General features: G+C 40.2%; 1 protein-coding gene across 2 annotated transcripts in view; it reads right to left on the reverse strand.

Annotated features, from left to right (window-relative positions):
* Positions 1 to 880: 880 nt before the first annotated feature.
* Positions 881 to 25,117, reverse strand: part of ccdc175 (coiled-coil domain containing 175) — a 29,560-nt gene continuing 5,323 nt past the window's right edge. Inside the window, exons 3-19 of one of the 2 annotated variants that reach the window (XM_036593526.1) lie at positions 22,722 to 22,833; positions 22,453 to 22,588; positions 20,693 to 20,921; positions 18,437 to 18,559; positions 14,819 to 14,928; positions 13,585 to 13,666; positions 11,449 to 11,585; positions 10,403 to 10,513; positions 7,881 to 7,952; positions 7,660 to 7,795; positions 7,444 to 7,572; positions 5,651 to 5,789; positions 4,974 to 5,053; positions 3,450 to 3,602; positions 3,257 to 3,360; positions 2,123 to 2,166; positions 881 to 1,177 (exon numbers count right to left, since the gene is read on the reverse strand). In XM_036593526.1, coding sequence (XP_036449419.1) covers positions 2,136 to 2,166; positions 3,257 to 3,360; positions 3,450 to 3,602; positions 4,974 to 5,053; positions 5,651 to 5,789; positions 7,444 to 7,572; positions 7,660 to 7,795; positions 7,881 to 7,952; positions 10,403 to 10,513; positions 11,449 to 11,585; positions 13,585 to 13,666; positions 14,819 to 14,928; positions 18,437 to 18,559; positions 20,693 to 20,921; positions 22,453 to 22,588; positions 22,722 to 22,833 — 1,884 coding nt within the window. In that variant the 3' untranslated portion in view covers positions 881 to 1,177; positions 2,123 to 2,135. Of the gene's footprint in view, positions 1,178 to 2,122; positions 2,167 to 3,256; positions 3,361 to 3,449; positions 3,656 to 4,973; positions 5,054 to 5,650; positions 5,790 to 7,443; positions 7,573 to 7,659; positions 7,796 to 7,880; positions 7,953 to 10,402; positions 10,514 to 11,448; positions 11,586 to 13,584; positions 13,667 to 14,818; positions 14,929 to 18,436; positions 18,560 to 20,692; positions 20,922 to 22,452; positions 22,589 to 22,721; positions 22,834 to 25,117 lie in introns of those variants that run through there. The other variant, XM_036593527.1, reaches the window with a different exon arrangement.

Raw genomic sequence — 25,117 nt, forward strand, 5'->3', positions numbered from 1 at the left:
AAACTAAATGCTACCGGCATGTTCATTAAACTGACCGTGTACTGTAAAACTGAATTTTCCTAACTTTTTTAAATAGATGCTTTGCTGTAGTAGACATTGTTCACGCTCTAGTCCATATAGTCTATACGGCGATGTCACATCCATTTACATGTAACAGCCCATTCAGTCTACAGCAGTTTAGCTCCACCCATTCAGCCTACAGCAGTTTAGCCCCACCCATTCAGACCACAGCAGTTTAGCCCCACCTACTCAGCCTACAGCAGTTTAGCTCCACCCATTCAGCCTGCAGCAGTTTAGCTCCGCCCATTCAGCCTACAGCAGTTTAGCCCCACCCATTCAGACCACAGCAGTTTAGCGCTGCCCATTCAGCTACAGCAGTTTAGCCCCACCCATTCAGCCTACAGCAGTTTAGCTCCACCCATTCAGCCTGCAGCAGTTTAGCTCCGCCCATTCAGCCTACAGCAGTTTAGCCCCACCCATTCAGCCTACAGCAGTTTAACCCTGCCTATTCAGCCTACAGCAGTTTAGCTCCACCCATTCAGCCTGCAGCAGTTTAGCTCCACCCATTCAGCTACAGCAGTTTAGCCCCACCATTCAGCTGCAGCAGTTTAGCTCCACCCATTCCAGCTGAAGTGATGTGGAGTGTTGCTCCTGCAGACAGTCTGTTACTTCAGTAAAAAACGGTTAAACTTAGTTTGTTCCACATTTCAGCCCAAACAGTGTTTTGAATAAGGGATAATACAAGGCAGCCAATTAGATCAGAGCCCATTTCCATATATCAGTCTATAAGGCACTGTAAAAATAGCCTGTTTAATTGTAAGGGATAAAGAGAGGTTGGAAAACAGTCATGTACAAAATTCATTGACTATTTTTGGTGCATAAAAGCCTCACAGATGCAGACCTCAGGGAGAAAGACACTACAAAGTGTAGAATCTGGGCCCTTTGAAGGAAAACAGGTTCAGTACTAAGGTACGACCCCAGGCTGTCCATCAGCCAGCTGTGTGGATCTTTATGCCTGCTGTTGTTGGTGTTTAGCACTCTCTAACATGGAGCTCATGGCGTTTAGCTCCTTCTCCAGTCTGCTGTTGATGTCTCTGATGTGATGCTTCCTCTGCTGGACCTTTATCATTAGGCTCTGCAGGGCTTCGAGGAGCTTTTTGTCTCTTTCTGTAGATTCCTACAGCGAGAAAAAGGATCAAATTACCATGTTGTTGAAGTTGGACCATTAAATTAAAACAACTGCTATGTCTGTGGTAAACATGTTCGTCTCCAAGTGGTGCCACAGTAGTCTTGAGAGATTTCTCTGAAAACCTCGATACCGGTACGGTACTTAGCCCAGGTGGGTATTAAAAAGAAAAGAAAAGAAAAGAAGAGAGGGCTGGAAAGACAAAACAGGGAATTGCCCCAAAACTACTTAACCAAAAGAAGGCTTGAGCAACAAACGGCCCCAAGTCATACAAACAGTGTTTGTTCCACAAAGAGCAAACAGGTGAAGCATAAAGTCTACCTTCCTCTCATCACAGAGGAAGTGTTTTTTGTTTTCTGATTACCTTTTATTTCACTTTTCTATCTCAGCCTTTGTTTGAGCTGCTTTCAGCGTCCCCTTTGTTTGCCTTTTTCCCGCCGTTTTTTATTTCCCATTCATTGAGGCGTTTTTCCCACTGTCGCCTGTGCTTCCCGGTGGCGGTAACTCCAGTACATTGGCTTTTCGAGTCTGGCTCTGAGCCACCTCAACTCCAACACTGGGAGTTGCACTGGGGTCCACCTCTCTGCCGTGCCGTAACATAAAGTCATCATTTTGGAGATACAGGTTTGGTTCTGACAGCAGCGAAATGCTAGTTTTATTTTCGATTCTTCAAACCAGCCCCTCTTTATGCAGTTTATAACCTGCTTGGCTTTCTATCCAGCAACTAGACAAGGTGTTAAGCAATGGTTAATAATTCATAATTTAAGACCAATCATTTATAATAAGTAAATAAATTAAACTAACTCAAAAGCCATCAACTTTTCATATTTATCACATTCATTCGGGTCCAAACTTTTGACTGGCACCATAAACGAGAGGAAAAGTTATGAAGACATTGCTGCTAAAGCCATTATATACTAATATTTCAGACTGTACCTCAGTAGCCAGTTTATCTGAGGCCCAGCCCTCCAGCAGACCACCTGGAGGAGAAAAACGAGTCATTAAATAAAAGATCGCTATGTATGTAAATGATAAACTTTCATGTGGTAGACTAAGAGGCATATTTACTAAAAAAGGAATTAATTACCAACAGACTACAGAAAGTTTGTGCTTGTGGGCGTGGCCAGTTACACAGGTTATAATTAACACAGGTGAAACTTTGCAATTAACTCAATTCGCTGTCCAACGAAAACCATGTTATCTCTCCATTTTTGCACATTTTTAATTTATCTATAACATTTCAACACACCAGCGGACCAATAGAAATGCTCTAAAATCACTTGGAATAAAATCTCTTTACATTAATTAAGAGTATTTCTCCCTTCTTCTGTACAGTTTCTATTTGGGAGATACTCCTTTTTCTTTGGACAGCGACGATATCAAGGTAACACTTAAACTCTGCTACGTAACACTGACATAGCCATACCACAAACTTGTCATAGCTATTTATAGCTCTATTCCTTCTGTTTATGGCAGCATGTCCATATTTTACTTTATATGCTGAATGTTCTTCTAAAAAATATGTTATCTCCGAGTTTTGACATGGTAAATCAGAATAATGACTCAATTTCTTCTTTTTTGACTTTTTTAAAGGAGTCAAAAGTAGAGCTGAAACATGCCTGAGTGTCAAACCACTTAATGACCAAAGGGTAAAGCAAGATCATTTTTATTTTGGCTGTCCAGAAATGAGGCGCTTTACTGAAAATAATATACTTTTTCATAATCAAAAATGAGGATTTTATTTTGAAAATATTACTCAGTAAAATGGCATAGAAGTCCATATTAATATCATGTAAAACATGTATACTTTAGAAATGTTGATTTAAACATTCATCAACATGTTATGAAGTGTTTCTATAGGATCTTATGAATGTCAACACCCTTCAAGTAAAGTGTTACCATAAATGTTTACGTAGGTTTATATCAGCTGTGATGGCGGTTTATGTAATTTTTATGTGGCCGAAATCAAAATTTGACACACTGCTACCAGAAAACAGGTTCTCCACATCGCAGATCATTAGATCTGCCTCTTTTTTGGGAGGGTTTCATGAAAAGCAATGCTAGACTCACTGCAGAGGGACTGCATTTCTTCCTTCATCCGGACCTGTCTGCTCTGAGTGCTCCTCCTTCTCTCTCTCTGTGCTGCAGAGCTCCTCCTTCATTTGTTCAATCCTCTACAAACCAAAAACGCACATCTTCAGGCCTTAAAGCTCTACTACTGTGCATTTAATGTAGAACAAAAGTGAACTAGCAGGTCACCCACCAGGTGCAGTCGACTGTTTTCCATGCTGACTCGCTCCAACATCAGTCCGTTCTCGTAGATGCTCCTCTCCGCGGCGCTGATTTCAGCTGCCTGATTAATCAGCTCCTCCATGTGCTCGGCCCGCAGAGCCCGCAGCTCCCTCTTCAGATCCTCCTTTACCGGCATATTATGTTCCAAATATTGGAAACACTTTATTTTGAGTGGTCCTTGAGTATCAGTAGCATAGTAGCAGGAGTGAATCATCTGAATACACTGAGGTAAATATCTTGTAGATGTTCTGTTGATACATTACTTACATTAAGTAGATGTTTCTTTAATATGTTACTTTCATTACGCAAAACTTAACCTTACCAACCTCAACCCAAAACCTAATCCTTACCCTGGCCCTAATCCTAAACCTTACCTTAACCTCAACCCAAAACCTAACCCTCACCCTGGCCCTAATCCTAACCCTAACCTCAATTTAAACCCGAAACCTAATTCTTACCCTCACCCTGGCCCTAATCCTAATCTTAACCTCAACCTAAACCCAAAACCTAATCCTAACCCTCACCCTGGCCCTAACCCTAACCTTAACCTCAACCCAAAACCTAATTCTTACCCTCACCCTGACCCTAATCCTAATCTTAACCTCAACCTAAACCCAAAACCTAATCCTAACCTTCACACTGGCCCTAATCCTAACCTTAACCTCAACCTAAACTCAAAACCTAATCCTAACCTTCACCCTGGCCCTAATCCTAATCTTAACCTTAACCTCAACCTAAACTCAAAACCTAATCCTAACTCTCACCCTGACTCTAATCCTAACCCTAACCTTAACCTCAACCCAAAACCTAATTCTTACCCTCACCCTGACCCTAATCCTAATCTTAACCTTAACCTCAACCTGAACTCAAAACCTAATCCTAACCTTCACACTGGCCCTAATCCTAACCTTAACCTTAACCTCAACCTAAACCCAAAACCTAATTCCTACCCTCACCCTGGCCCTAATCCTAATCTTAACCTTAACCTCAACCTGAACTCAAAACCTAATCCTAACCTTCACACTGGCCCTAATCCTAACCCTAACGTTAACCTCAACCCAAAACCTAATTCTTACCCTCACCCTGGCCCTAATCCTAACCTTAACCTCAACCTAAACCCAAAACCTAATCCTAACCCTCACCCTGGCCCTAATCCTAACTCTAATCTTAACCAAACCCTAATCCAGTGCAGCTCCAGTTCAGGATGGTGTCAGTGTGTCTGTATCAGCTGGCTGAGGATGCTGATGGTCTGTATTAAACCTGTTAATGTTCAGTTCCTCTCAGCTGAATTCAGCAGATTAAAAGTCTCTGATAATCTACTGAATGTATTCACTGCTGCTACATCACTGATACGCTGCTGATGTTACTGAGAGTCTGCTGAGTGTTTATTATCTAAAAAAGACACTCAGAATGAAGCGTCACCCAAATATTATAGATATCAATGAGTAACGCTGACCTGCTGAATGGACGACTGAATGAGGGTACAGTGTTTTACCTTCGGCTGAAGGAGTGCAGCTGTTTGTTCTTTCACCTTCTGAATGGACAGCTCAAGATGATTTTTTCTGGCCTTCATCTCTGGAAGGTAAAAACAATAAATAAACAACATATAACAATTTAACAACAACAAATAACAATAAAGATCAAACAGCCAAACATCAGCAAACAGGTTGAACACAGGCAAATTCGCCTTTATAATGAATAAATATCAATGACAGTTGTTGATGTTGAGCGTGGGTGTATTAATCCTTCAATGCTGTAAAACTACATGGTTCTTCAAGGGTTCTTTAGTATAGAAATTGGTTCTAGAACCATGAACACTCAAAGAACCATTTGCATGATTAAAGGGTTCTTTGCATCATTGAAGTGTTCTTCAGATCGATGGAGAATGTGCTTCGGATGGTTCTATGTAGTACCCAAAAGGGTTCTTCTGCTATGACAATGTCAAGCTTGTAACAATAGAAGAACCCTTTTGGGTACTGTATAGAACCCTCTACAACACAGTCTCCATCAATCTGAAGAACACTTTCATGATGCAACGAACCAGTCAAACATGCACAGGGCTCTCTGAGTGTCCATGGAGGGGTCATATGTAAAGGTGTCTGCGCGCTAAACTGTTAGTGTTATGTCTGTTTTTCTGTTTGTCCATCAGCTGAGTGGGAGTGGTGGCTGTACCAGCTGTTTGTTGTTTAAGCGTCTCATGTCTGGAATGTTCGATGTCAAACTGAACCTTGGCCTCCTTCAACACGGATTCTTGGACTTGAAGTACTTCCTCTTGATCCAGCTGAGCTCTGGTGATTGATTCAGCCTCCATCTTTTAGTTAGGGGACACGGTTAACACGTTATTTTAACATACTTCCACTGTCCACTTCATCACTTAAAGATTATAGCCCATCTGTGGATGCACTGTTTGTGTTAGTAGGTTCTAATAAAGTGGCCAGTGAGTGGAGGTACAAGGCAGGTGTTTCTAATAAAGTGGCCAGCGAGCATAACCACGATTGGTGTTTCTAATAAAGTGGCCAGTGAGTGGAAGTACAAGGTAGTTGTTTCTAATAAAGTGGCCAGTGAGTGGAAGTACAAGGTAGGTGTTTCTAATAAAGTGGCCAGTGAGTGGAAGTACAAGGTAGTTGTTTCTAATAAAGTGGCCAGTGAGTGGAAGTACATGTAGGTGTTTCTAATAAAGTGGCCAGTGAGTGGAAGTACAAGGTAGTGTTTCTAATAAAGTGGCCAGTGAGTGGAAGTACAAGGTAGGTGTTTCTAATAAAGTGGCCAGTGAGTGGTAGTACAAGGTAGGTGTTTCTAATAAAGTGGCCAGTGAGTGGTAGTACAAGGTAGGTGTTTCTAATAAAGTGGCCAGTGAGTGGAAATACATTGTAGATGTTTCTAATAAAGTGGCCAGTGAGTGGAAGTACAAGGTAGGTGTTTCTAATAAAGTGGCCAGTGAGTGGTAGTACAAGGTAGTTGTTTCTAATAAAGTGGCCAGTGAGTGGAAGTACATTGTAGGTGTTTCTAATAAAGTGGCCAGTGAGTGGAAGTACAAGGTAGTTGTTTCTAATAAAGTGGCCAGTGAGTGGAAGTACATTGTAGGTGTTTCTAATAAAGTGGCCAGTGAGTGGTAGTACAAGGTAGATGTTTCTAATAAAGTGGCCAGTGAGTGGTAGTACAAGGTAGGTGTTTCTAATAAAGTGGCCAGTGAGTGGAAATACATTGTAGATGTTTCTAATAAAGTGGCCAGTGAGTGGAAGTACAAGGTAGGTGTTTCTAATAAAGTGGCCAGTGAGTGGTAGTACAAGGTAGATGTTTCTAATAAAGTGGCCAGTGAGTGGTAGTACAAGGTAGATGTTTCTAATAAAGTGGCCAGTGAGTGGAAGTAAAAGGTAGGTGTTTCTAATAAAGTGGCCAGTGAGTGGAAGTACATTGTAGATGTTTCTAATAAAGTGGCCAGTGAGTGGTAGTACAAGGTAGGTGTTTCTAATAAAGTGGCCAGTGAGTGGAAGTACAAGGTAGTTGTTTCTAATAAAGTGGCCAGTGAGTGGAAGTACATTGTAGATGTTTCTAATAAAGTGGCCAGTGAGTGGTAGTACAAGGTAGATGTTTCTAATAAAGTGGCCAGTGAGTGGTAGTACAAGGTAGGTGTTTCTAATAAAGTGGCCAGTGAGTGGTAGTACAAGGTAGGTGTTTCTAATAAAGTGGCCAGTGAGTGGAAATACATTGTAGATGTTTCTAATAAAGTGGCCAGTGAGTGGAAGTACAAGGTAGGTGTTTCTAATAAAGTGGCCAGTGAGTGGTAGTACAAGGTAGATGTTTCTAATAAAGTGGCCAGTGAGTGGTAGTACAAGGTAGATGTTTCTAATAAAGTGGCCAATTAGTGGAACCACAAGGCAGGTGTTTCTAATAAAGTGGCCAGTGAGTGGAAGTGAGTGACTCTAAAGCTGGTTATAGTACTGAGTATATAAGATTTCTCTTACAGTGAGTTGTTGTATTTCAGTGCAGTAACTGATTTCCATCTGTTTACACTCCTCTTCAGCGCTGGAGACCATGTCTGTGAGTTGGTCGATCAAAGAGCTCATGGCTTCGTGTTCTTGAAGCTTCTCCCTCTACAAATACATCAAACCACTTTAGGATCCAAATGGACTATCAGTGAGAGTTTTCAGAGTATTTTACTGTAGCAAAACGGCTCTGACCTCCTCTTGTAGATCGCTGTATTTCTTCTTCATTAATGCTATGTTTGAGCTCAGTTCTCTCACATGCTGTTCATTCTGTTCTTTAAGGGTCTCCAGAGACTGACAGAGTTCAACTCTCTCCACCTCGAGCGCTGCTCTGAGCAGAACATTGACATGTAAAACGTTAGGAAAGATCTCTGTAACTGGATGCATTAGCAAAGATGAGATGTAGCAGTTTGAACCTGCTCTTCTTCTCTTTGGCTAGTTGACCTTCGAGGTCCTTCAGGTTCTTCTGAAACAGCTCTGTGTTGACTCTGAGATCAAAGACAAAAATAAAGGTATTGTGAAACTGTTGTCAGTACAATAAACAAATATTTTGGTTGTTGGTGTTACAGGATTAGTTCTCCAAAAGGCTTTTTTCCCCTTTAGCCTAAATGTAGTTAATTAATCCCTTAACAAGCCACGGTGGGCCCAAAGTTTTATTACACACCTCTATAACCTAGGAATAGCTCGATTAGTTTGCAATGAAGTCTCTGTAGTTACTCAATAATAAACCTTTGTATGAAATAAACCTGCATTGTTAAGGAGTTGAGCAAAACATGTTTGGTGTCTGAAGCTTTTGACTCTGCTTTTTAGAGGTCTGGATGGACATTAAAGTGAAGCCTAAACCTGACCAGTACTCGCTTGCATGCACTTTAACAGGGATGGATCAGCACAGACACAGTTTTACAGAGCTTTACTTTGATAAATGCTTGAGTTGATGGACAGACAATGCTGGGATAAACTGGTATTTTGCACATCTGTGATTAGGCTTGCAGAAGTGGCACTTTTGGGTTTCAGCCAAAAGAGGAAAAAACCCAAAAGACTAAACAGAAAGACAATAAAGTGTCGAAATACTCGACAAATCATTTGAATGATTACGAAAACGAAAAGCAGTGATTAAAATCTGCTCTCCTGCACTGATCAGCGCAGATCCGTTCAAACACTTGGAGCTGCAGCAGATCAACAGTGAAATATCAGCCACGTGGAACCAACGTACGGTTTCTGAGAGAAACATTAGACACAAGCTTTATAATATCTGTTCAGGAGCATCAAGATGAGATACGACACCCAAGAACGTCTCCACTACACTCTTAAAAAAGAAGGTGCTTCAAGGGTTCTTTAGTAAAGAAAATTGTTCTATATAAAACCCTGAACACTCAACAAACCCTTTGCATGATTAAAGGGTTCTTCGCATCATTGAAGTGTTCTTCAGACTGATGGAAAATGAGAATGAATGTGCTATAGATTGTTCTATATAGAACCTTTCTGAAAAGGGTTCTAAAAGGCAACCAAAATGGTTACAAGCTTGACACCGTAACAATAGAAGAACACTTCTGGCTGCTATGTAGAACCATTTTCAAAAAAGTTTTATATAGAACCATCCACAGCACATTCTCTATCAATCGGAAGAACCATTTCATGATGCAAAGAACCCTGTAATCATGCAATGGGTTCTTTGAGTGTTCATCGTTCTATATAGAACGATTTTCTTTACTAAAGAACCCTTTAAGAACCATCTTTTTCAAACCCAACTCGATACACAGTCCCTAACGATATGCTCATGTGTTTTTTGCGTGCGGATGAGAGTAAGACATTAAAAATGATTTTAGCCCACAGTGCTAATGTGTGGCTGTTGAATAATTAAGATTATCAATGCGACTATCAGCGCCTCCCGCTGCCTTTTTTGATGCTCTGAAAAAATCAGAGTTTTGCATTAGTAATTATGACACTGTGGTGGTGTTCATGTGTGCTCATCTCATTTCTATGATACACTATATGGACAAAAGTATTGGAACACACCTCTTTATCATTGAATTCAGGTGTTTCATTCAGTCTTATTGCTGCAGGTGTATAAAATCAAGCACCTAGCCATGCAGCCTGCCTTTACACACATTTGTAAAAGAACAAGTCTAAAGAGCTCATTGAATTCCAGCATGGTGCTGTAACAGTATGCCACTACTGCAACAAGTCAGTTCGTGAAATTCCTTCCTTCCTAGATTTTCCACAATCAACTGTGAGTGGTATTATTGAAAAGTGGAAGTGTTTAGGAACCACAGCAACTCAGCCACGAAGTGTCCGACCACGTAAAGTTACAGAGCGGGTCGCCGAGTTCTGAGGAGCATAGAGCATAAAAGTCACCAACGCTCTGCTGATCAATAACTGCAGAGTTCAAACCTCCTCTGGATCAACATCAGAACAAAAACTGCACCAGGAGCTTCATGACAGGGTTTCCATGGCTGAGCAGCTGCATGCAGCCTTACATCACCAAGCACAATGCCAAGTGTCGGATGGAGTGGAGTAAAGCGCCACCACTGGACTCTGGAGCAGTGGAAACGTATTCTGTGGAGTGATGAATCAGCTTCTCTATCTGTCAGTCTGATGGACGAGTCTGGGTTTGGCGAATGCCAGGAGAACGTTACCTGCCTGACTGCACTGTGCCAGCTGTAGGTGTGATGTGTAGGTGTCCCAATACTTTTGTCCATATAGCATATTTCCATCATGACTTGAAGTCAGTACTAAGCTTCCATTACTTGTTAGCTACATTAGCCTTGTAGCTCCAGTGCTAAAACTAATAAGGCACACTTCAGACACGTCTTGGCTGATCGACTACATTTGGGGTAAGAGGGGAAAATTAAACTTGGTTTTTCAATAAACTGTTCCATAAGCTTTTATTAAAGGGTTGCTTTTTCTGTTAGACTGGTTAACATTAATAACATCATACATGTTGGTTTCCTGGAGCTGTTTCATCTCTTTCTCCATCTCTTTGACCTCAAGCTTGTACTTGGCGATCAATGCAATTCGCTCATCGAGCCTCTGCTTGGACTTTTCCAGTCTAAGAGGAAACAAAGAGAAATAAGTTCAGAATGAAAGAAACTGCAGTTAGTTTACACAAAAGCTTTAAGAGGAACAGAGGAAATTGTTGATGTAAAACTATTGGAGTGTCTTATAAACATTTTACACCATCAAATGAAGCAGAAATGTGTTGACATTTTACACAAATACAGAAACGAGCAAAATCAGCTTTAATTTATCATTGCTTTGATTATATTTTTGTTTAAAAAGCCAAATATTAGACAATTGTAGAAAATACAAACTTTTGAATGTTTTTTTAAAGATAAAATTATCACATTTTTAAAAAAAGGAAATTGTAATTAAAAAAATAATTTTTTTTTAGAAAAATCTTTTAAGAGCCCATATCCTGCTTTTTTGTATTTTTCCCCCTGAGGTTAACTTATGACATTCGTGTGGTTTTGTGTACAAAAACAGTCATAGTTCTTTTTTACATGATCAGTTTCCAGCCTCTCTTTATCCTTTATTACAATTAAACAGGCTGCATTTGTTACTGTGCCTTTAAGACTGATAGATGTAAATTAGCTCTGTTCTGATTGGCTGCCCTATATTGCAATTCCTTCAGAAAGAAGTCATGGCTGAAACACTCTATTTAACTTCAGAGTGAATGGGAGGAGCTAAACTGCTGTAGGCTGAATATGAGCACTGTAAGATGCTTGATTTCTGTTGCATCACAAAAACAGTAAATACAAAACGGGATGTTTTTGCTGCTAAGTTTCTACGTTTGGACTGTGTGGGGTGGAGAGAGAGCAGGAGGTTTTGAATTTTCACATTTTGTGAGCTGGCAGAACTTTAAATACTTTAAAAGCTGCGGGTTTTGGTGACATCACTGCTTTTGTCCTAATAAAAATCATGAAAGTGATAAAAGTGTAGCTGTTGTGTGGTGAAGTATGTGGACAGTAGCAGAGTGAAGCCCACTGTCTGGACAGGCTGTGATGATCTGCTAGGGCATCGTCTTCTTTTTTCCTCTGAGCGCTGAAACTGGCTGATAACTCAGCGATGGACTGTAGATGAACTCGGTTCACCTTCCGTCCTTCTTCTAGCTGATTTTCCACCTGAACACAAAACCAACACAGCCAGGCATTAAAGATTGGTTTGGATAGATTCTTCAGTCGATAAATGTGCAGCTAAACCTGGAAAAACAGGCCACTAAAGATTTGAGGACACTTTGCCTTCTTTTTCAAACTTTCAAAGAGATTAATATAATATAAAAGTAAGATATAAACATATATCATTTACATACATATATAGGAAAGCACCAGTATGGGAATTCTGGGATGATGCTGACATGGATGGTTCTACTGAAGTGTAATTTTGGAAAAAAAAGTCATTTTGGACTTCTAGACTAAAATCCTTCTGCTTTGAGTGTGAGCATTTTGTCACTACAGCCACAACACTACCAAAACTTTGGTAGTAATTGTTTCAATGGGGATAATTTTAGCTCATTTTGAGCAGAACTCAAATGGGTCATTCTCCGTTTGGAGGGGAAACCATATCAAAAGGTTTCAGGGCTTAAAAAGATGCTTAAAATATTAGTCACAGCTCCAAAAATCGGTATGTACATTTACACAGTTGAGCTAAGATTAAATAACACTCTGCCCTTATAATTCTCTGATTTTTCTTTTTTATCCTGTTTCATAGTCACTCTGCATCTGTAAAACAGTTCATCACAAAACCAAGTTCCTACCTTTTTAATATAAAACAGTGTTTTAAAAGGTTTAACTCAGGAATTTGTATAAAACAGATTCATGTTTACTTTTTATATCATTAATGTTAAACTACATTTAAAAAACATGTATTTTATTTAAAAATTCATTTGTCATAGAGGTTGTGGTCACTGGTGTTATCAGGACTCTTATTTTACATTTTAACACAGTATTTTCAGCTCTATTAAACTGCTTCTTTGGGTCGAGGCTCATCAGAGAGGAAGTGTCTCAAGGCATGAGTAGTCGAGTCACACTCGCTCGCTATATTTCATTAATTTATTAATAATTTTGTTCATCTGGCAGCTCATAACTTCTATGTATCACCGGTGTTTTGTGCTTTGATGGCTCGGTAATTAAATTTTGGTTAAAATAAAGCCATAAATATCATTTTTATTACTGGTTTTAAACAGTTCACAAGGTCACCTGATCTGCCAACGAGTCAGACGATTTACAGAATCCTCAGTTTTAACCAGAATGTCACTGGAGTCACCGTCACTGGTGTTACACCATATTCATACAACACCAGTGACTAAAATATGTTTGGAATAAAGCTCTCCTTTCTGCATATATGATAATAGGAGATGTTGATGGACGTATCCACCTGAATTCCCACTCCAAATGGAGAACGACCCAAAAACGCTGGCCTGTACACACAAATCATAAATATTTTTTTAAATAAATATTGTTATGTGTGTACACACATAAAATGATAATATTTTTCATTAAAAAACAAAAAAGCTCACTTAGTTGTAGAAAATGTGTCTTTAAGTAGTGACAATGCTTAAAACTCCACACTGACTTTCACACTTTGGGACATTTCCAGACAACTGGCCCCTTCGTTTTTAGGAGTGTGGTACTGTTTCCTCTGAATAAGCCTGATAAATACAGCACATTATTGCAAACCGACTAAAGGAAACATGATCATTTGTGTTAAAAACATTTGGAAAAGCTCAGCCTCCCCAAACCTTTGATGCCCAGCGTAAGGGTTAATTTGTTGGAGAGTCTGTTAAAAGGGTAATGATGGGATTTTTGGCCTTTCATGAGCTCATACGGTCAGACTTGATGGCCTCCGGTTGGTCTGTGTGAACTATAGCAGATCTGAGGGCAGTCCGGCGCCCGGCTCTGCTAAAGGTCATCTCTGCACAACATGCCTTTGAAGGCCGTGTTTTTCAAAAGCTCGATTTGACGACAGCTCAGCAGGATTTGCCTCAGGCAGGAAATCGATGCCTTAAATCTGACATCTAAGAGCCTGGATTTAGTGTTTTGATCCCTCCTTCTCAAAAAAAAGTGTTTTAAAAAGTGGAGAGAAGCAAATTGTTTTATCACACTTGCACAGAACGTTCCTCACCTCGGCCGTCTTCTCCTGAAGGGTCTGAATTCCCTGTTCAAATGAGTCTCTCGTCTCTTGCAGCTCTTTCTCATACGACTCTCTGTTGACGACAGAAAACTGTAACGCAAATTAACCAGCAGAATATCACAGAGCTCAGGCTGTCACTGCTGATTACACACTGTTAATATAAAAGTGCCAAGCTGAGTTATGTGGAGTGATGCTGTACGAGAACTACTTCTGGAAACTATAGTTTAAAGCTGAGGTTCTATACAGGTTAAAGGCTTTTCCTTAACCATATAACCATAAACCAATCAGGCGTAACATTCTGACCACCTCCTTGTTTCTATGCTCATTGTCCATTTTATCAGCTCCACTTACTATATAGGTGCACTTTGTAGTTCTACAGTTACAGACTGTAGTCCATCTGTTTCTCTGATACTTTGTTAGCCCCCTTTTACCCTGTTCTTCAGTGGTCAGGACCCCCATGGACCCTCACAGAGCAGGTACTATTTGGGTGGTGGATCATTCTCAGCACTGCAGTAACACTGACGAGGTGGTGGTGTGTTAGTGTGTGTTGTGCTGGTATGAGTAGATCAGACACAGCAGTGCTGCTGGAGTTTTTAAACACTGTGTCCACTCACTGTCCACTCTATTAGACACTCCTACCTTGTCAGTCCACCTTGTAGATGTAAAGTCAGAGACGATAGCTCATCTGCTGCTGCACAGTTTGTGCTGGTCATCCTCGAAACCCTTCATCAGTGGTCACAGGACGCTGGATATTTTGGTTGGTGGACTATTCTCAGTCCAGCAGCGACACGGTGTTTAAAACTCCAGCACTGCTGTGTCTGATCCACTTGTACCAGCACAACACACACTAACACACCACCACCACATCAGTGTTACTGCAGTGCTGAGAATGATCCACCACTCAAAGAGTACCTGCTCTATGAGGGTCCATGGGGGTCCTGACCACTGAAGAACAGGGTAAAAGGGGGCTAACAAAGTATGCAGAGAAACAGATGGACTACAGTCTGTAACTGTAGAACTACAAAGTGCACCTATATAGTAAGTGGAGCTGATAAAATGGACAATGAGCGTAGAAACGAGGAGGTGGTCATAATGTTATGCCTGATCGGTGTTCATTTTAATGAGTTTTGAAAACTGAGTAACCTGAGTTGAAGTGAATAACACTGACAGCTCTACAAGAAGCCAAAGGCAAAATAAAAATAAGCTGAACAATAACACGGCCTACTTTTGTCTGTCAAGCTCCTCAGACTTTTTGATGTTGTCCTCCAGCTGCTGTTGGTGTGTCTGTTGTGAAGCGCTCAGTCTGGCTATACTCCTCTCCAGCTGGGAGATGTGCTAAAACACAAAGATTAAACACACATTCCACCTTAAATTCCCTTACCATGCATATCCCACACTTTTCTTGCATTTATTCTGTTCTTATGATGTTTGCGTGGCTTTATGTACCAAAAATAGTCCTTAATAATTTTGTACATGACCGTTTTCCAACCTCTCTTTATCCCTTAGAACTAAACAGCCTGTTTTTCTTACTGTGCCTGTAAGACTGATATGCATTATATGTCCATAGGTTTTTTAACACCTGCTCATCCAGCGTTTCTTCTGAAATCAGGGGTATTTAAGGGACTTCGTTCTCACTTTGCTGCAGTAACAGCTTCTACTCTTCTGGGAAGGCTTCACACTAGATGTTGGAACATTGCTGTGAGCATTTGACTACATTCAGCCACAAGAGCATTCGTGAGATCAGGTACTGATATTGGATGATTAAAGGGGAATTCCACCAATTTTTCAAAATTTCTGAATATTTCAGTCCTTGAGATGTAAACAGAGTGATTCTGAGTGGTTTGAGGAGAAATGTTCATTATAGAGAAACTTAGAGACTCATTTCTTTACAGTGGTGGTGATAGGAACCAGGTGTCACCACGTCTACAACATTATTATAGCCATTTAATTTACTATCCAAAACCGACAGTGAACCTACACGAGTTTAATATGTAACGTTGATGGTAAAATAGTCGTATTACAGAAACTTGTTGACTCTGATATCTTATCTGTTCACCATGACGACTTCAGTACGGGCTGAATTTAGGACAGTAGCAATTTGAGCAATATAACACGAGAGGGAGTGTGCTACCGCGAAATAACATCACGGGCCGAAGGCGAGTGCTATAGTTGTCATGGTGACTAAACAGATAAGATTTCAGAGTTAAGAAGTTTCTGTAATACAGCCCCTTAAGTTATAATGAATGTTTCAGCCCAGATTACTTTTTTGAATGAAGCACAATACAAGGCAGCCAATAACAACAGAGCTCATAAATAAATAAAGTAATAAATTAATAAACTGGGCCGTGAACGCGGCGTTTAATATGTTTTAATGTTCGCAGTTCCTTCACCAAATTATAGTTCCTTAACGAGCAGCTTGTTGCTACGTCAGAGTAACGAGCTCCGCCCACCCGCTGCACAGCCAGCAGTTCGTTCTCCAGCTCCACACTGACCAACTGACAGTTTGGGAATTTAGTGTCGTCTCATCTTCAGAGTCTGACCAAATCGGCTGTCGGTCAAATGTGATCTTAAAAGTGTCCATTTTCTGTTTGTGGCAAAGTAAGAATTAAAAAACGTTCAAATGTCTCCTACAGCTGTCAAAGTCGTTGCTTAGCAACGGCGTCTCAGTGGAGTGATACAGTGTTTGTGAAAATGTGATGTTATGGTGAAATAACAGCACTGTTAGAACACTTCTCAACCAATCAGCTTGCGTGGCCGAAACAAACTGTTGTATAATACAGAATAACAGCTCCTAACTTCATAACCTCATCATGAACTCCAGATAAGAAAACAGCATCACACAAACATCCTAACTAGACTAAACCTCCTAAATCCTGTCCTAACTTTAGGATGAACCCAAACAGGGTCCTAACTTCGGTTTAAGGTCCGTTTCTATGGTTTTATGCAGTGTCAGGCAGCATAGTTCACTATAACTGGCATAACGCTGTTACATTAATCTACACTAAAAACAGTTTTGACTTAAGAGTTTTTTGTAACAGCATTTTAAAAATCCCATACACTGCAGACCCGATCTCCACCGTCCCATTAATGTTGATGAAAACATGTCAGATAAAATCAGTGGTGTCAGCTGTTTATTAGACAGAATAAGGTTAACTAGCGCTAAAGCATTTGGGAAAACGACGCTCTGATAAACAGCATGAAGCGGTGACACTATATTTAACGTTAAGTTTATCGCACTTTAGTTTTGTTTGACCTTTTTTACGTCAGTAACGATAGCTAATGTTAGCTGTCTGGCTAACTAACTTGATCGATTTAATTACATGTTCGCATTTCCGCTGTATGGTCATTTGCTAGGTAACGGACATGACAGTTGATTGTCGACTTCGACTGAGTTGGTCAAGATTTCCTAACTTAAGATATGACTCCTCAGTTAAGGTCAGATTTGCTTCTGTAATTCAAATTTGCAAAAAATCTTACCTTGAATTGTCAGATTTTAAATTAAGACAAAAAGATGAGAAGTTTCTGTAATACGGCTCCTGAAAGAATGAGTTGGGTTTTGTGACATCACAAAACCAGTGGATCCAAAAAAGACAGTTTTTGCTGCTATTTTCCAAATATAGACTGTATGGACTTATAGCTTATGCCTAGTGCACTGGAAGTGTTTTTTCCAAATTTTGAAATTATGCTGCTATTTAATTTATCCTATGCCAACATTCTTTCAAATGTTTAAATTAAAATCATGCACAAAGCACATTGAGGCTTTGTAACTAAAGTGAAAAGGGCTATATAAGTAAAGATTAATTATTAGTTATGATATTATTACACGTTTGGTGACTGAAGTTTGCTTCTATTGTTTTGCACTGGAGTCTACAAGGCTAATGTAGCTAACAAGCAATGGTGGTAGCCCACCAATTAGCATTGTGCCCAAAGCATCTCACATTCGCCTCAAACCATGTGGAGATGTTCAGTAATCTCTAAGGCTTTGTTCACACAGCAGGTAAAAGTGGCCCAAAACGGATCTTTTTCTTCATATGTGACTCAGATGTGAGTCTGTGTGGCATTGTGAACAGATAAACACACAGAATCTGACATTTTCAATTCTGATTTGAGACGCTTTCATACGTGGTACTGAAATCTGATACGTATCCGATCTGAAGCAATGCAACTCAGTCTGAACAGCCAGATCGGAATTCATGCAACTTTTATGTCAATCCAACTTGACATTCGTCATAATTTCGCGCCGCTGAGACTCACAAACATTTAGGCTGATGTTTCTGTACAAAACATTAGAAGAGACTCATCACAAGTGTTTGAAGAGATTTTGAATGAAATGTCCGAACGCAGCCGCAGGAGAACGAGGCTGCAGCGTCAAAGAACAGTTAAAAGTCTAAAAGCAGAGTTTAAAGAATCCGAGGACGCGAACCGAAGAAGTGACCGCGCCCTTTTTACGGCTCGGACACATTCTGGGTGATGAGCTCAGCTGTCAGTCAGTGAAGCTTCATGATGGCTCCTGTGATGCTGGTGAAGATGAAGCTGATCCTCTGGGAGTGACTGGTGTTCGTTGGCAGTCATGATTGTTTACCTGTGGATGAGCCGTGAAGCTCTGTTCTTTTATGCATGTGGGTCAGTTTAGGAGCTGATCTGTTCAGACTAATAGATCACATTTAAAAGATAATGTGAACAGCCGAAAAAAAAATCAGATTTGGTGAGAAAATCAGATTCGGGCCACTTTTACCTGCTGTGTAAACATAGCCTAACAGACTTGATCATGTGGTTTCTGATCCATAAACATGGACTAGAACACGTCATTAACCAAGTCAGACAGTTTTCTCCGTCCACTCACTTCTGAATTCTCTTTCACTTTCTCCTCTTTGTCCATCAGGTCTGCTGTAACAGAGTCCAGCACTTTACGCATCTTCGCATTCGTGTCCTTCTGCTCCTGAATGGAGTTCATGGTTTCGTTAATCTGTAACACAAAAACATACAAATCACAGTGTATGACTTCACTTTCTGAAGAAAATGGATAGTTCTGGTTCTAAAATCTGATCCTTCTAAGCGAAATACTCAACATACACATATACAGTCATACACAAAAGTTTGAATCAAATTATGTTTTGTTAACTTCCTAAGTGAAAATAAGTTACACGTCTTCTACAAAGAACACACTTAAATATGGCATTTTTGTATTGGAAATAGATATAAAAAGTGTGCCATAACTTTTTCACAGGCCATATTTTTGTACTTAATTTTTCCCAATGTGTTAAATTCAGCAAATAAGCTGTAACATGTGCATTAAAATGTCAACAAAACATGTCATTTGACCAGGGGAGCCCAAACATTTGCATATGGTTATATGAGCATCATCTAAATTCTGTATTAACGCACCAAGTTATTAAAAACCATTACGCTGTCCATGTTTATCTCTGACCTGCTTGGCAGTCGTAGCCTACTGTTTATTGTGTATTATCATCTGATCCTGTATAGAACAGTGGTGTATATTTTTTCCACCTTTTTATCACCATGAGAATCTTTACATTACAGTGATTTAATCAATAGAACACGAGAAGGAGTGCGTTATCACGAAATAACATCATGACCTCGAGTGTTCTATTGCTTTTATGGGACAGCTCAATAAATAAAGTAATAAATTAATAAACTGGGCCGTGAACGCGGCGTTTAATATGTTTTAATGTTTGCAGTTCCTTCACCAAATTATAGTTCCTTAACGAGCAGCTTGTTGCTACGTCAGAGTAACGAGCTCCACCCACTCGCTGCACAGCCGGCAGTTCGTTCTCCAGCTCCTTACACTAAATTCCCAAACTGTCGTCACCACTGAGCAGCTTTTCAGTCGGCAGCTGTGACAGAAGAACAGCTAAACAACCTGGAATCAGCCAGAAATTAACCCAATACCATTCAACAAACGTGTAGTCTGATCTTCAGAGTCTGACCAAATCAGACTGAGCCATAAAACTGACGCAATATCATGTTCAGCTCAGTTGCTGGATCACCATTGATGTTGTTTTGTTCCAGCCAGTCTGTAAAGCATCTTACAGCCCATTTAGTTTGGCGAATGGTGTTGGGTTCATTTCTGGCTGATTCCAGGGTGTTTAGCTGTTCTTCTGTCACAGCTGCCGACTGAAAAGTCTGACCAAATCAGCTGTCGGTCAAATGTGATCTTAAAAGTGAGCGTCTCCTACAGCTGTCAAAGTCGTTGCTTAGCAACGTTGTCTCAGTGGAGTGATACAGTGTTTGTGAAAAAAACGTGATGTTATGGTGAAATAACGGTTAGAACGCTTCTCAACCAATCAGCTTACGTGGCCGGAACTAACTGTTGTATAACCACAATTAACAACACTCCTCTCATGGCTCATTGCATTGTTGCATTAAAGGGCCTGTATAATGGAAAACTTAATTTTCCCACTATTTTTAAATAAAAGAGTTCAATGTTGTATATAAACATTGTTAAAGGTTTAAAACATATCATTCATTCCACAGGCCGTTTAGGCCATGTATGTTCACTAAGCTGCAAATACAGCTTCCCTGTTTTGTGATGTCACAAAAACTACTGCATTTTTTAGACACATCCACCTTTTTAGCCAGCTGCAATATAGCCCCGCCCATTCACTATAGTTATAAGGAGTGTTTCATCATTGTGAGAGGGGAAACAATAATATGCAACTGTCCATTCTCAGAAATAAAGGTACTAAACCGTCACTGGGTCAGTGCCCCTCTTGTCACTCTGGTGGGACCCTCAAGGGTCCATCTCAGTCCCTTTAGTCAGGGAACATAACTGAACCATAATCCACTGAAATGATATGTTCTAAGCTGTACTGACTCCACACACCCCGTCTCGTCTCCAGGCTTTTAGTTTACTGTTCTGTTTTAAAACATTCGGTTATGAAAAGGTACAAATACGAACTTTTCACCTGGAGAAACTTATTTAAGGTTCACAATCAGACCTTAAAACCACTGTTGGAGCTTTGAGGGAACATTTACACTGTTTGTACCTTGATGAACGAGAAATGTACCTGAACAGAACCTTCATTTCTAACTATGTAGGAAATGGGCCCTTTAATAGACAGCGATATTACTTGGGTACCTCTTTCTGGAGCATTTCCTTCGTCTCTGCGAACTTCTTCCTCTCCTGGGTCATGCTGTCTGACAGATGTTTTTTGGCCGTCTCCACCTGAGCGATCTTCTCCTTTGTGGTCTGGATGTCGTTCATCAGTTCGTTCAGAGCGATCTGCATGTCGGCTTTCTCTGACAGCTGCTCGTTGAGCTGGTCGACGAGTTCTGCACGGCTGGCCTTTATCAGCTCTCGCTCCGGCCTGGAACAACGTTCCTCACAGATCAGCCACAATGAAAACTGTCACTGTATCTCTTTATGCTGAGGGAAAAGTGGTTGATTATACATTTTTTCCCTCTTTACTCCTCGGATTCATTAACGTGATTTCCTCATACTGGAATCAGGTCTATTTTTAAAGGGGTCAGTTTGACAGAATCACAATTTTGTATCTGTTCTGTGTTTCCAGCCAATAGTGTTCTCCCACTACAATACCCAGCATGCACCAAGCATACACAGCTACAACATACAACTGTGACAGTAAAGAAATCCACTGATGCACCACCAATGTAGAGGCCAATAAATACAGACGTCATAGTCGGCTTCATCATAGTAATGTTAACTGTATTAACCAGCTTAAACATTTCAAACAGCCCACCCTCAAGTACACGCCCCAGAGTGCTCGGAGTTCCTCCCACCTATAGGATACGTCATCAGAAGGGGATTTGCTTTTTTCCTTTAATTAGCAAAACGAAACTGGTTCAAATTTAGAACTGAAAACATATTTTGGACTTTTAACTGACTTGGACCAAAAACTCTTTTTGCTTTGAGTGACCTTCTACCTTAATTATGTTTATTTTATTGAAAGTAAATTTGAAATTATGTTTCTTTTATTTTTATTTTGAAACATTTACCAAACGTTTCAGTAGTGACTGTTTCGGTAGTGGTGACTGCAGCTCATTTTGAGATGAAATCAAAAATGCTAGCCAGTACATGTCTAGCAAACACAGCTTTGAACAGCTGTACACACATAAAAGTGCTGCTGGAGTTTTTAAACACCTCAGTGTCGCTGCTGGACTGAAAATTGTCCACCTACAACAGCGCCCTGTGGGCAGCGTCCTGTGACCACTGATGAAGGACTAGAGGATGACCAACACAAACTGTGCAGCAGCAGCTGAGCAACATTGAGCAACACTGTGTGATAGGATTTTTTAAAATCTAAATATTTGGATCAAAACTAAGTAACACAATTTGTTGAACTTTAAATATTAAAAATGAAAAATAAACAAAATTAAGTTTTGATTTCATGCGCACAATCATTTAAAATCAACAACTGCAGTAAGGACCATACTAAAACATAAAAAGAATCAAATATTTTTTAAGTAATCAGAATTTTCTAAACAAAAACTACTGACGTCACTAATAAAACAGAAATATAGTGTAAATAAAGTTTTATTGGTTCATTCAAACTCTTCCCCCTTTTATTGTCATTAAATATGTATATTGCATTTAAAAAGTGAGCAAAACGGGTTTGTTGCTCTGAGGCAACATAGTCTGTTGTGTGTTGCAAATGCACGCTAAACATCTGCATTTTGGCCAGGCCTGTTCTCCTAAACCACTAAAGGGGGTCTGTAAGAAATGGGGTCTCAGATGGTCCAGGCCTTTGAATTTCCCTGCATGTTGTGCCAGACAAACTTTCATTTTCTGCTCTCGATTTTAGAACCGAGATAAAGTAAAGGGACATCTAATAGTGCCACCACCTTCCACCTCAATCTCTCCCGCTCGATAGCACTCACAGGAGAATGGCATTTTCCTCCTCCAGGAGTTTCCTTCTCCTCTCCATGAACTCTATTTCCTCCACAGCACTTTTCATCTCCGACTGAAGTTGATTCAGCTGAGCTGCGTTGACATCTCTGGCGGCGGCCACGCCGGCTACAAATCAACAAAATCAATTCAGCTTAATTCTGTTTGAAAAGGACGCGTGTGCGAGATGAGAGGTGAGCCGCCGCACACACTGAGACACTGAAGTCATTTGTTTGGTGCAGGTAAGATTCATTTAACCTACCCAATATTTCATTCATGATCTCATGGCGCTGGCTCACAACCTGATGGCGGAGTTTGCTCGTTTCAATTGTTTCCACCTCCAGTTCCTCGTGAGCTGCTTTTCTGGACGCCTCCTAAAAAGTATTGTGGGAAAATGAGATATGATCATACTTTACATACCTTTTCAAAACATTCACTCATCGATGATAAGTGAGTCTTGATCACACCCAGGTTTCCTACTTCCAGTTTGGTACCTGAAGCTGAAAAGCAGAGCTTCTCATAAAGCAGCTGAGTTTTAGTACCAACGATTAGTCTTCCAGTTCTTTAGTGATTCAGTTGTAGAAAATTTTGCGACATCGACTGAGAAAATCTGACAAACAACTGGTCAGCCTATCAACAGAGCCTTGATCATCAGAAGGAATGAAAATGTATAATTGTGTGTCATCAGCTTAGCTATGAAATTTGATATTATGTTACCTAATGATGTCACCTAGAGGTAACGTACAAAGAGAAAAGCAAAGGCCCTAAAACTGAACCTTGTGGAACCCCACAGGATTTTTTTGATGAATGGTTTTCCAGTGAAACCATAAACTGTCTATTAACTAAATATGATTTAAACCATTTTAAAACTCTGCCTGAGTGGCTGACCCAGCATTCACGACGGTGGATTAGAATCTTGTGTTCAACGACACAAAAAAAGATTATTTTATACAAATTTCTAGATTCAAGATTCATGAGTTTATTATCATACACACTTAAAAAGATGGTTCTTTAGTAAAGAAAATGGTTCTATATTGAACCACGTACACTCAAAGAACTTTAGGATTCTTCACTTTGATGGTGAACATGCTATATAGAACCCTTTTCAAAATGTTCTATATAGAACTGTCTATAGATCATTCACACAGAAGAACACTTTCATGATGCAAAGAACCCTTTAATCATGAAAAGGGTTCTTTGAGCGCTCATGGTTTTATCTAGAATCATTTTCTTTCCTAAGGAGCCCTTAAAGCACCATCTTTTTTAAGAGTGTACCTTCTGAACTACAAGTTAGTATACAAACACTATATAAATAAAAACTTACTAAGTAAAAGGGAGCACAAAAATAGAAGAAGCAGAAACAATCTATATAAATGAAGAAAATATACAATATTATATTTGATTAGATTGATTTTCCAGTGAAACCATAAACTGTCTATTAACTAAATATGATTTAAACCATTTTATGTATTTGGTTAATTTAGCAATATATTCTGAAATACATTTTAGTATTTGCAGTGTAATGTCTATACATGTCCATAAATTTTTTTCCATATAGGATTCACATCCTTACAGCAGCTTTACATCAGTGTTTACAAAAAGGTGATTGTTTATAATAAACAGTCTTCTGTGTTATTCATGAACCAAGAACATAAAAAGATATTTTGAAGTGAGACAGTGAACAGCAATGAGGTGAATTAAACCACACTGGGTTTATTTTAACTAGCTCGGCCGCTGAAAGCTACCGAATCAAACTGAGTAAAGAAACTCGTGGAAGAAGCAGAGGAGCCTCTGTTCAGTGGTGGCCAGTCCAGTGGGCGTTTTTCACCCCACATGCAGAACAGCAGGGGGAGGAGTAACTATTGGGAGGAGTTTTGATTGCTGAATGTGGTTTGGGGAGACGAATGTATTTACACTTTATCATCTATATCCAGGTATGATCCTGATACTCAAGACGCATGGAATGACCAGGACTAAACGGGTCTATAATAAACGTACAAGGAATTTGTCTCGGTGAGTACACACGGTGAGTACTTTTACCCTGTTCTTCAGTGGTCAGGACCCCCATGGACCCTCACAGAGCAGGTACTATTTGGGTGGTGGATCATTCTCAGCACTGCAGTAACACTGACATGGTGGTGGTGTGTTACTGTGTGCTGTGCTGGTGCGAGTGGATCAGACACAGCAGTGCTGCTGGAGTTTGTGTCCACTCACTGTCCACTCTATTAGACACTCCTACCTTGTCAGTCCACCTTGTAGATGTAAAGTCAGAGACGATAGCTCATCTGCTGCTGCACAGTTTGTGTTGGTCATCCTCTAGTCCTTCATCAGTGGTCACAGGACGCTGCCCACAGGACGCTGTTGGCTGGATATTTTTGGTTGGTGGACTATTCTCAGTCCAGCAGTGACGCTGAGGTATTTAAAACTCACCACTGATGAAGGACTAGAGGATGTTTAGCTCATACTATACAGCAAGAGATGAGCTATCGTCTCTGACTTCACATCAATGTGGACTGACAAGGTAGGAGTGTCTAATAGAGTGGACAGTGAGTGGGCACTGTTTAAAAACTCCAGCAGCGCTGCTGTGTCTGATCCACTCGTACCAGCACAACACGCACTAACACACCACCACCACGTCAGTGTTACTGCAGTGCTGAG

The sequence above is a fragment of the Colossoma macropomum genome, unplaced genomic scaffold (genome assembly GCF_904425465.1).
Source record: "Colossoma macropomum unplaced genomic scaffold, Colossoma_macropomum, whole genome shotgun sequence".
In the NCBI taxonomy this organism is placed as follows: Eukaryota; Metazoa; Chordata; class Actinopteri; order Characiformes; family Serrasalmidae; genus Colossoma; species Colossoma macropomum.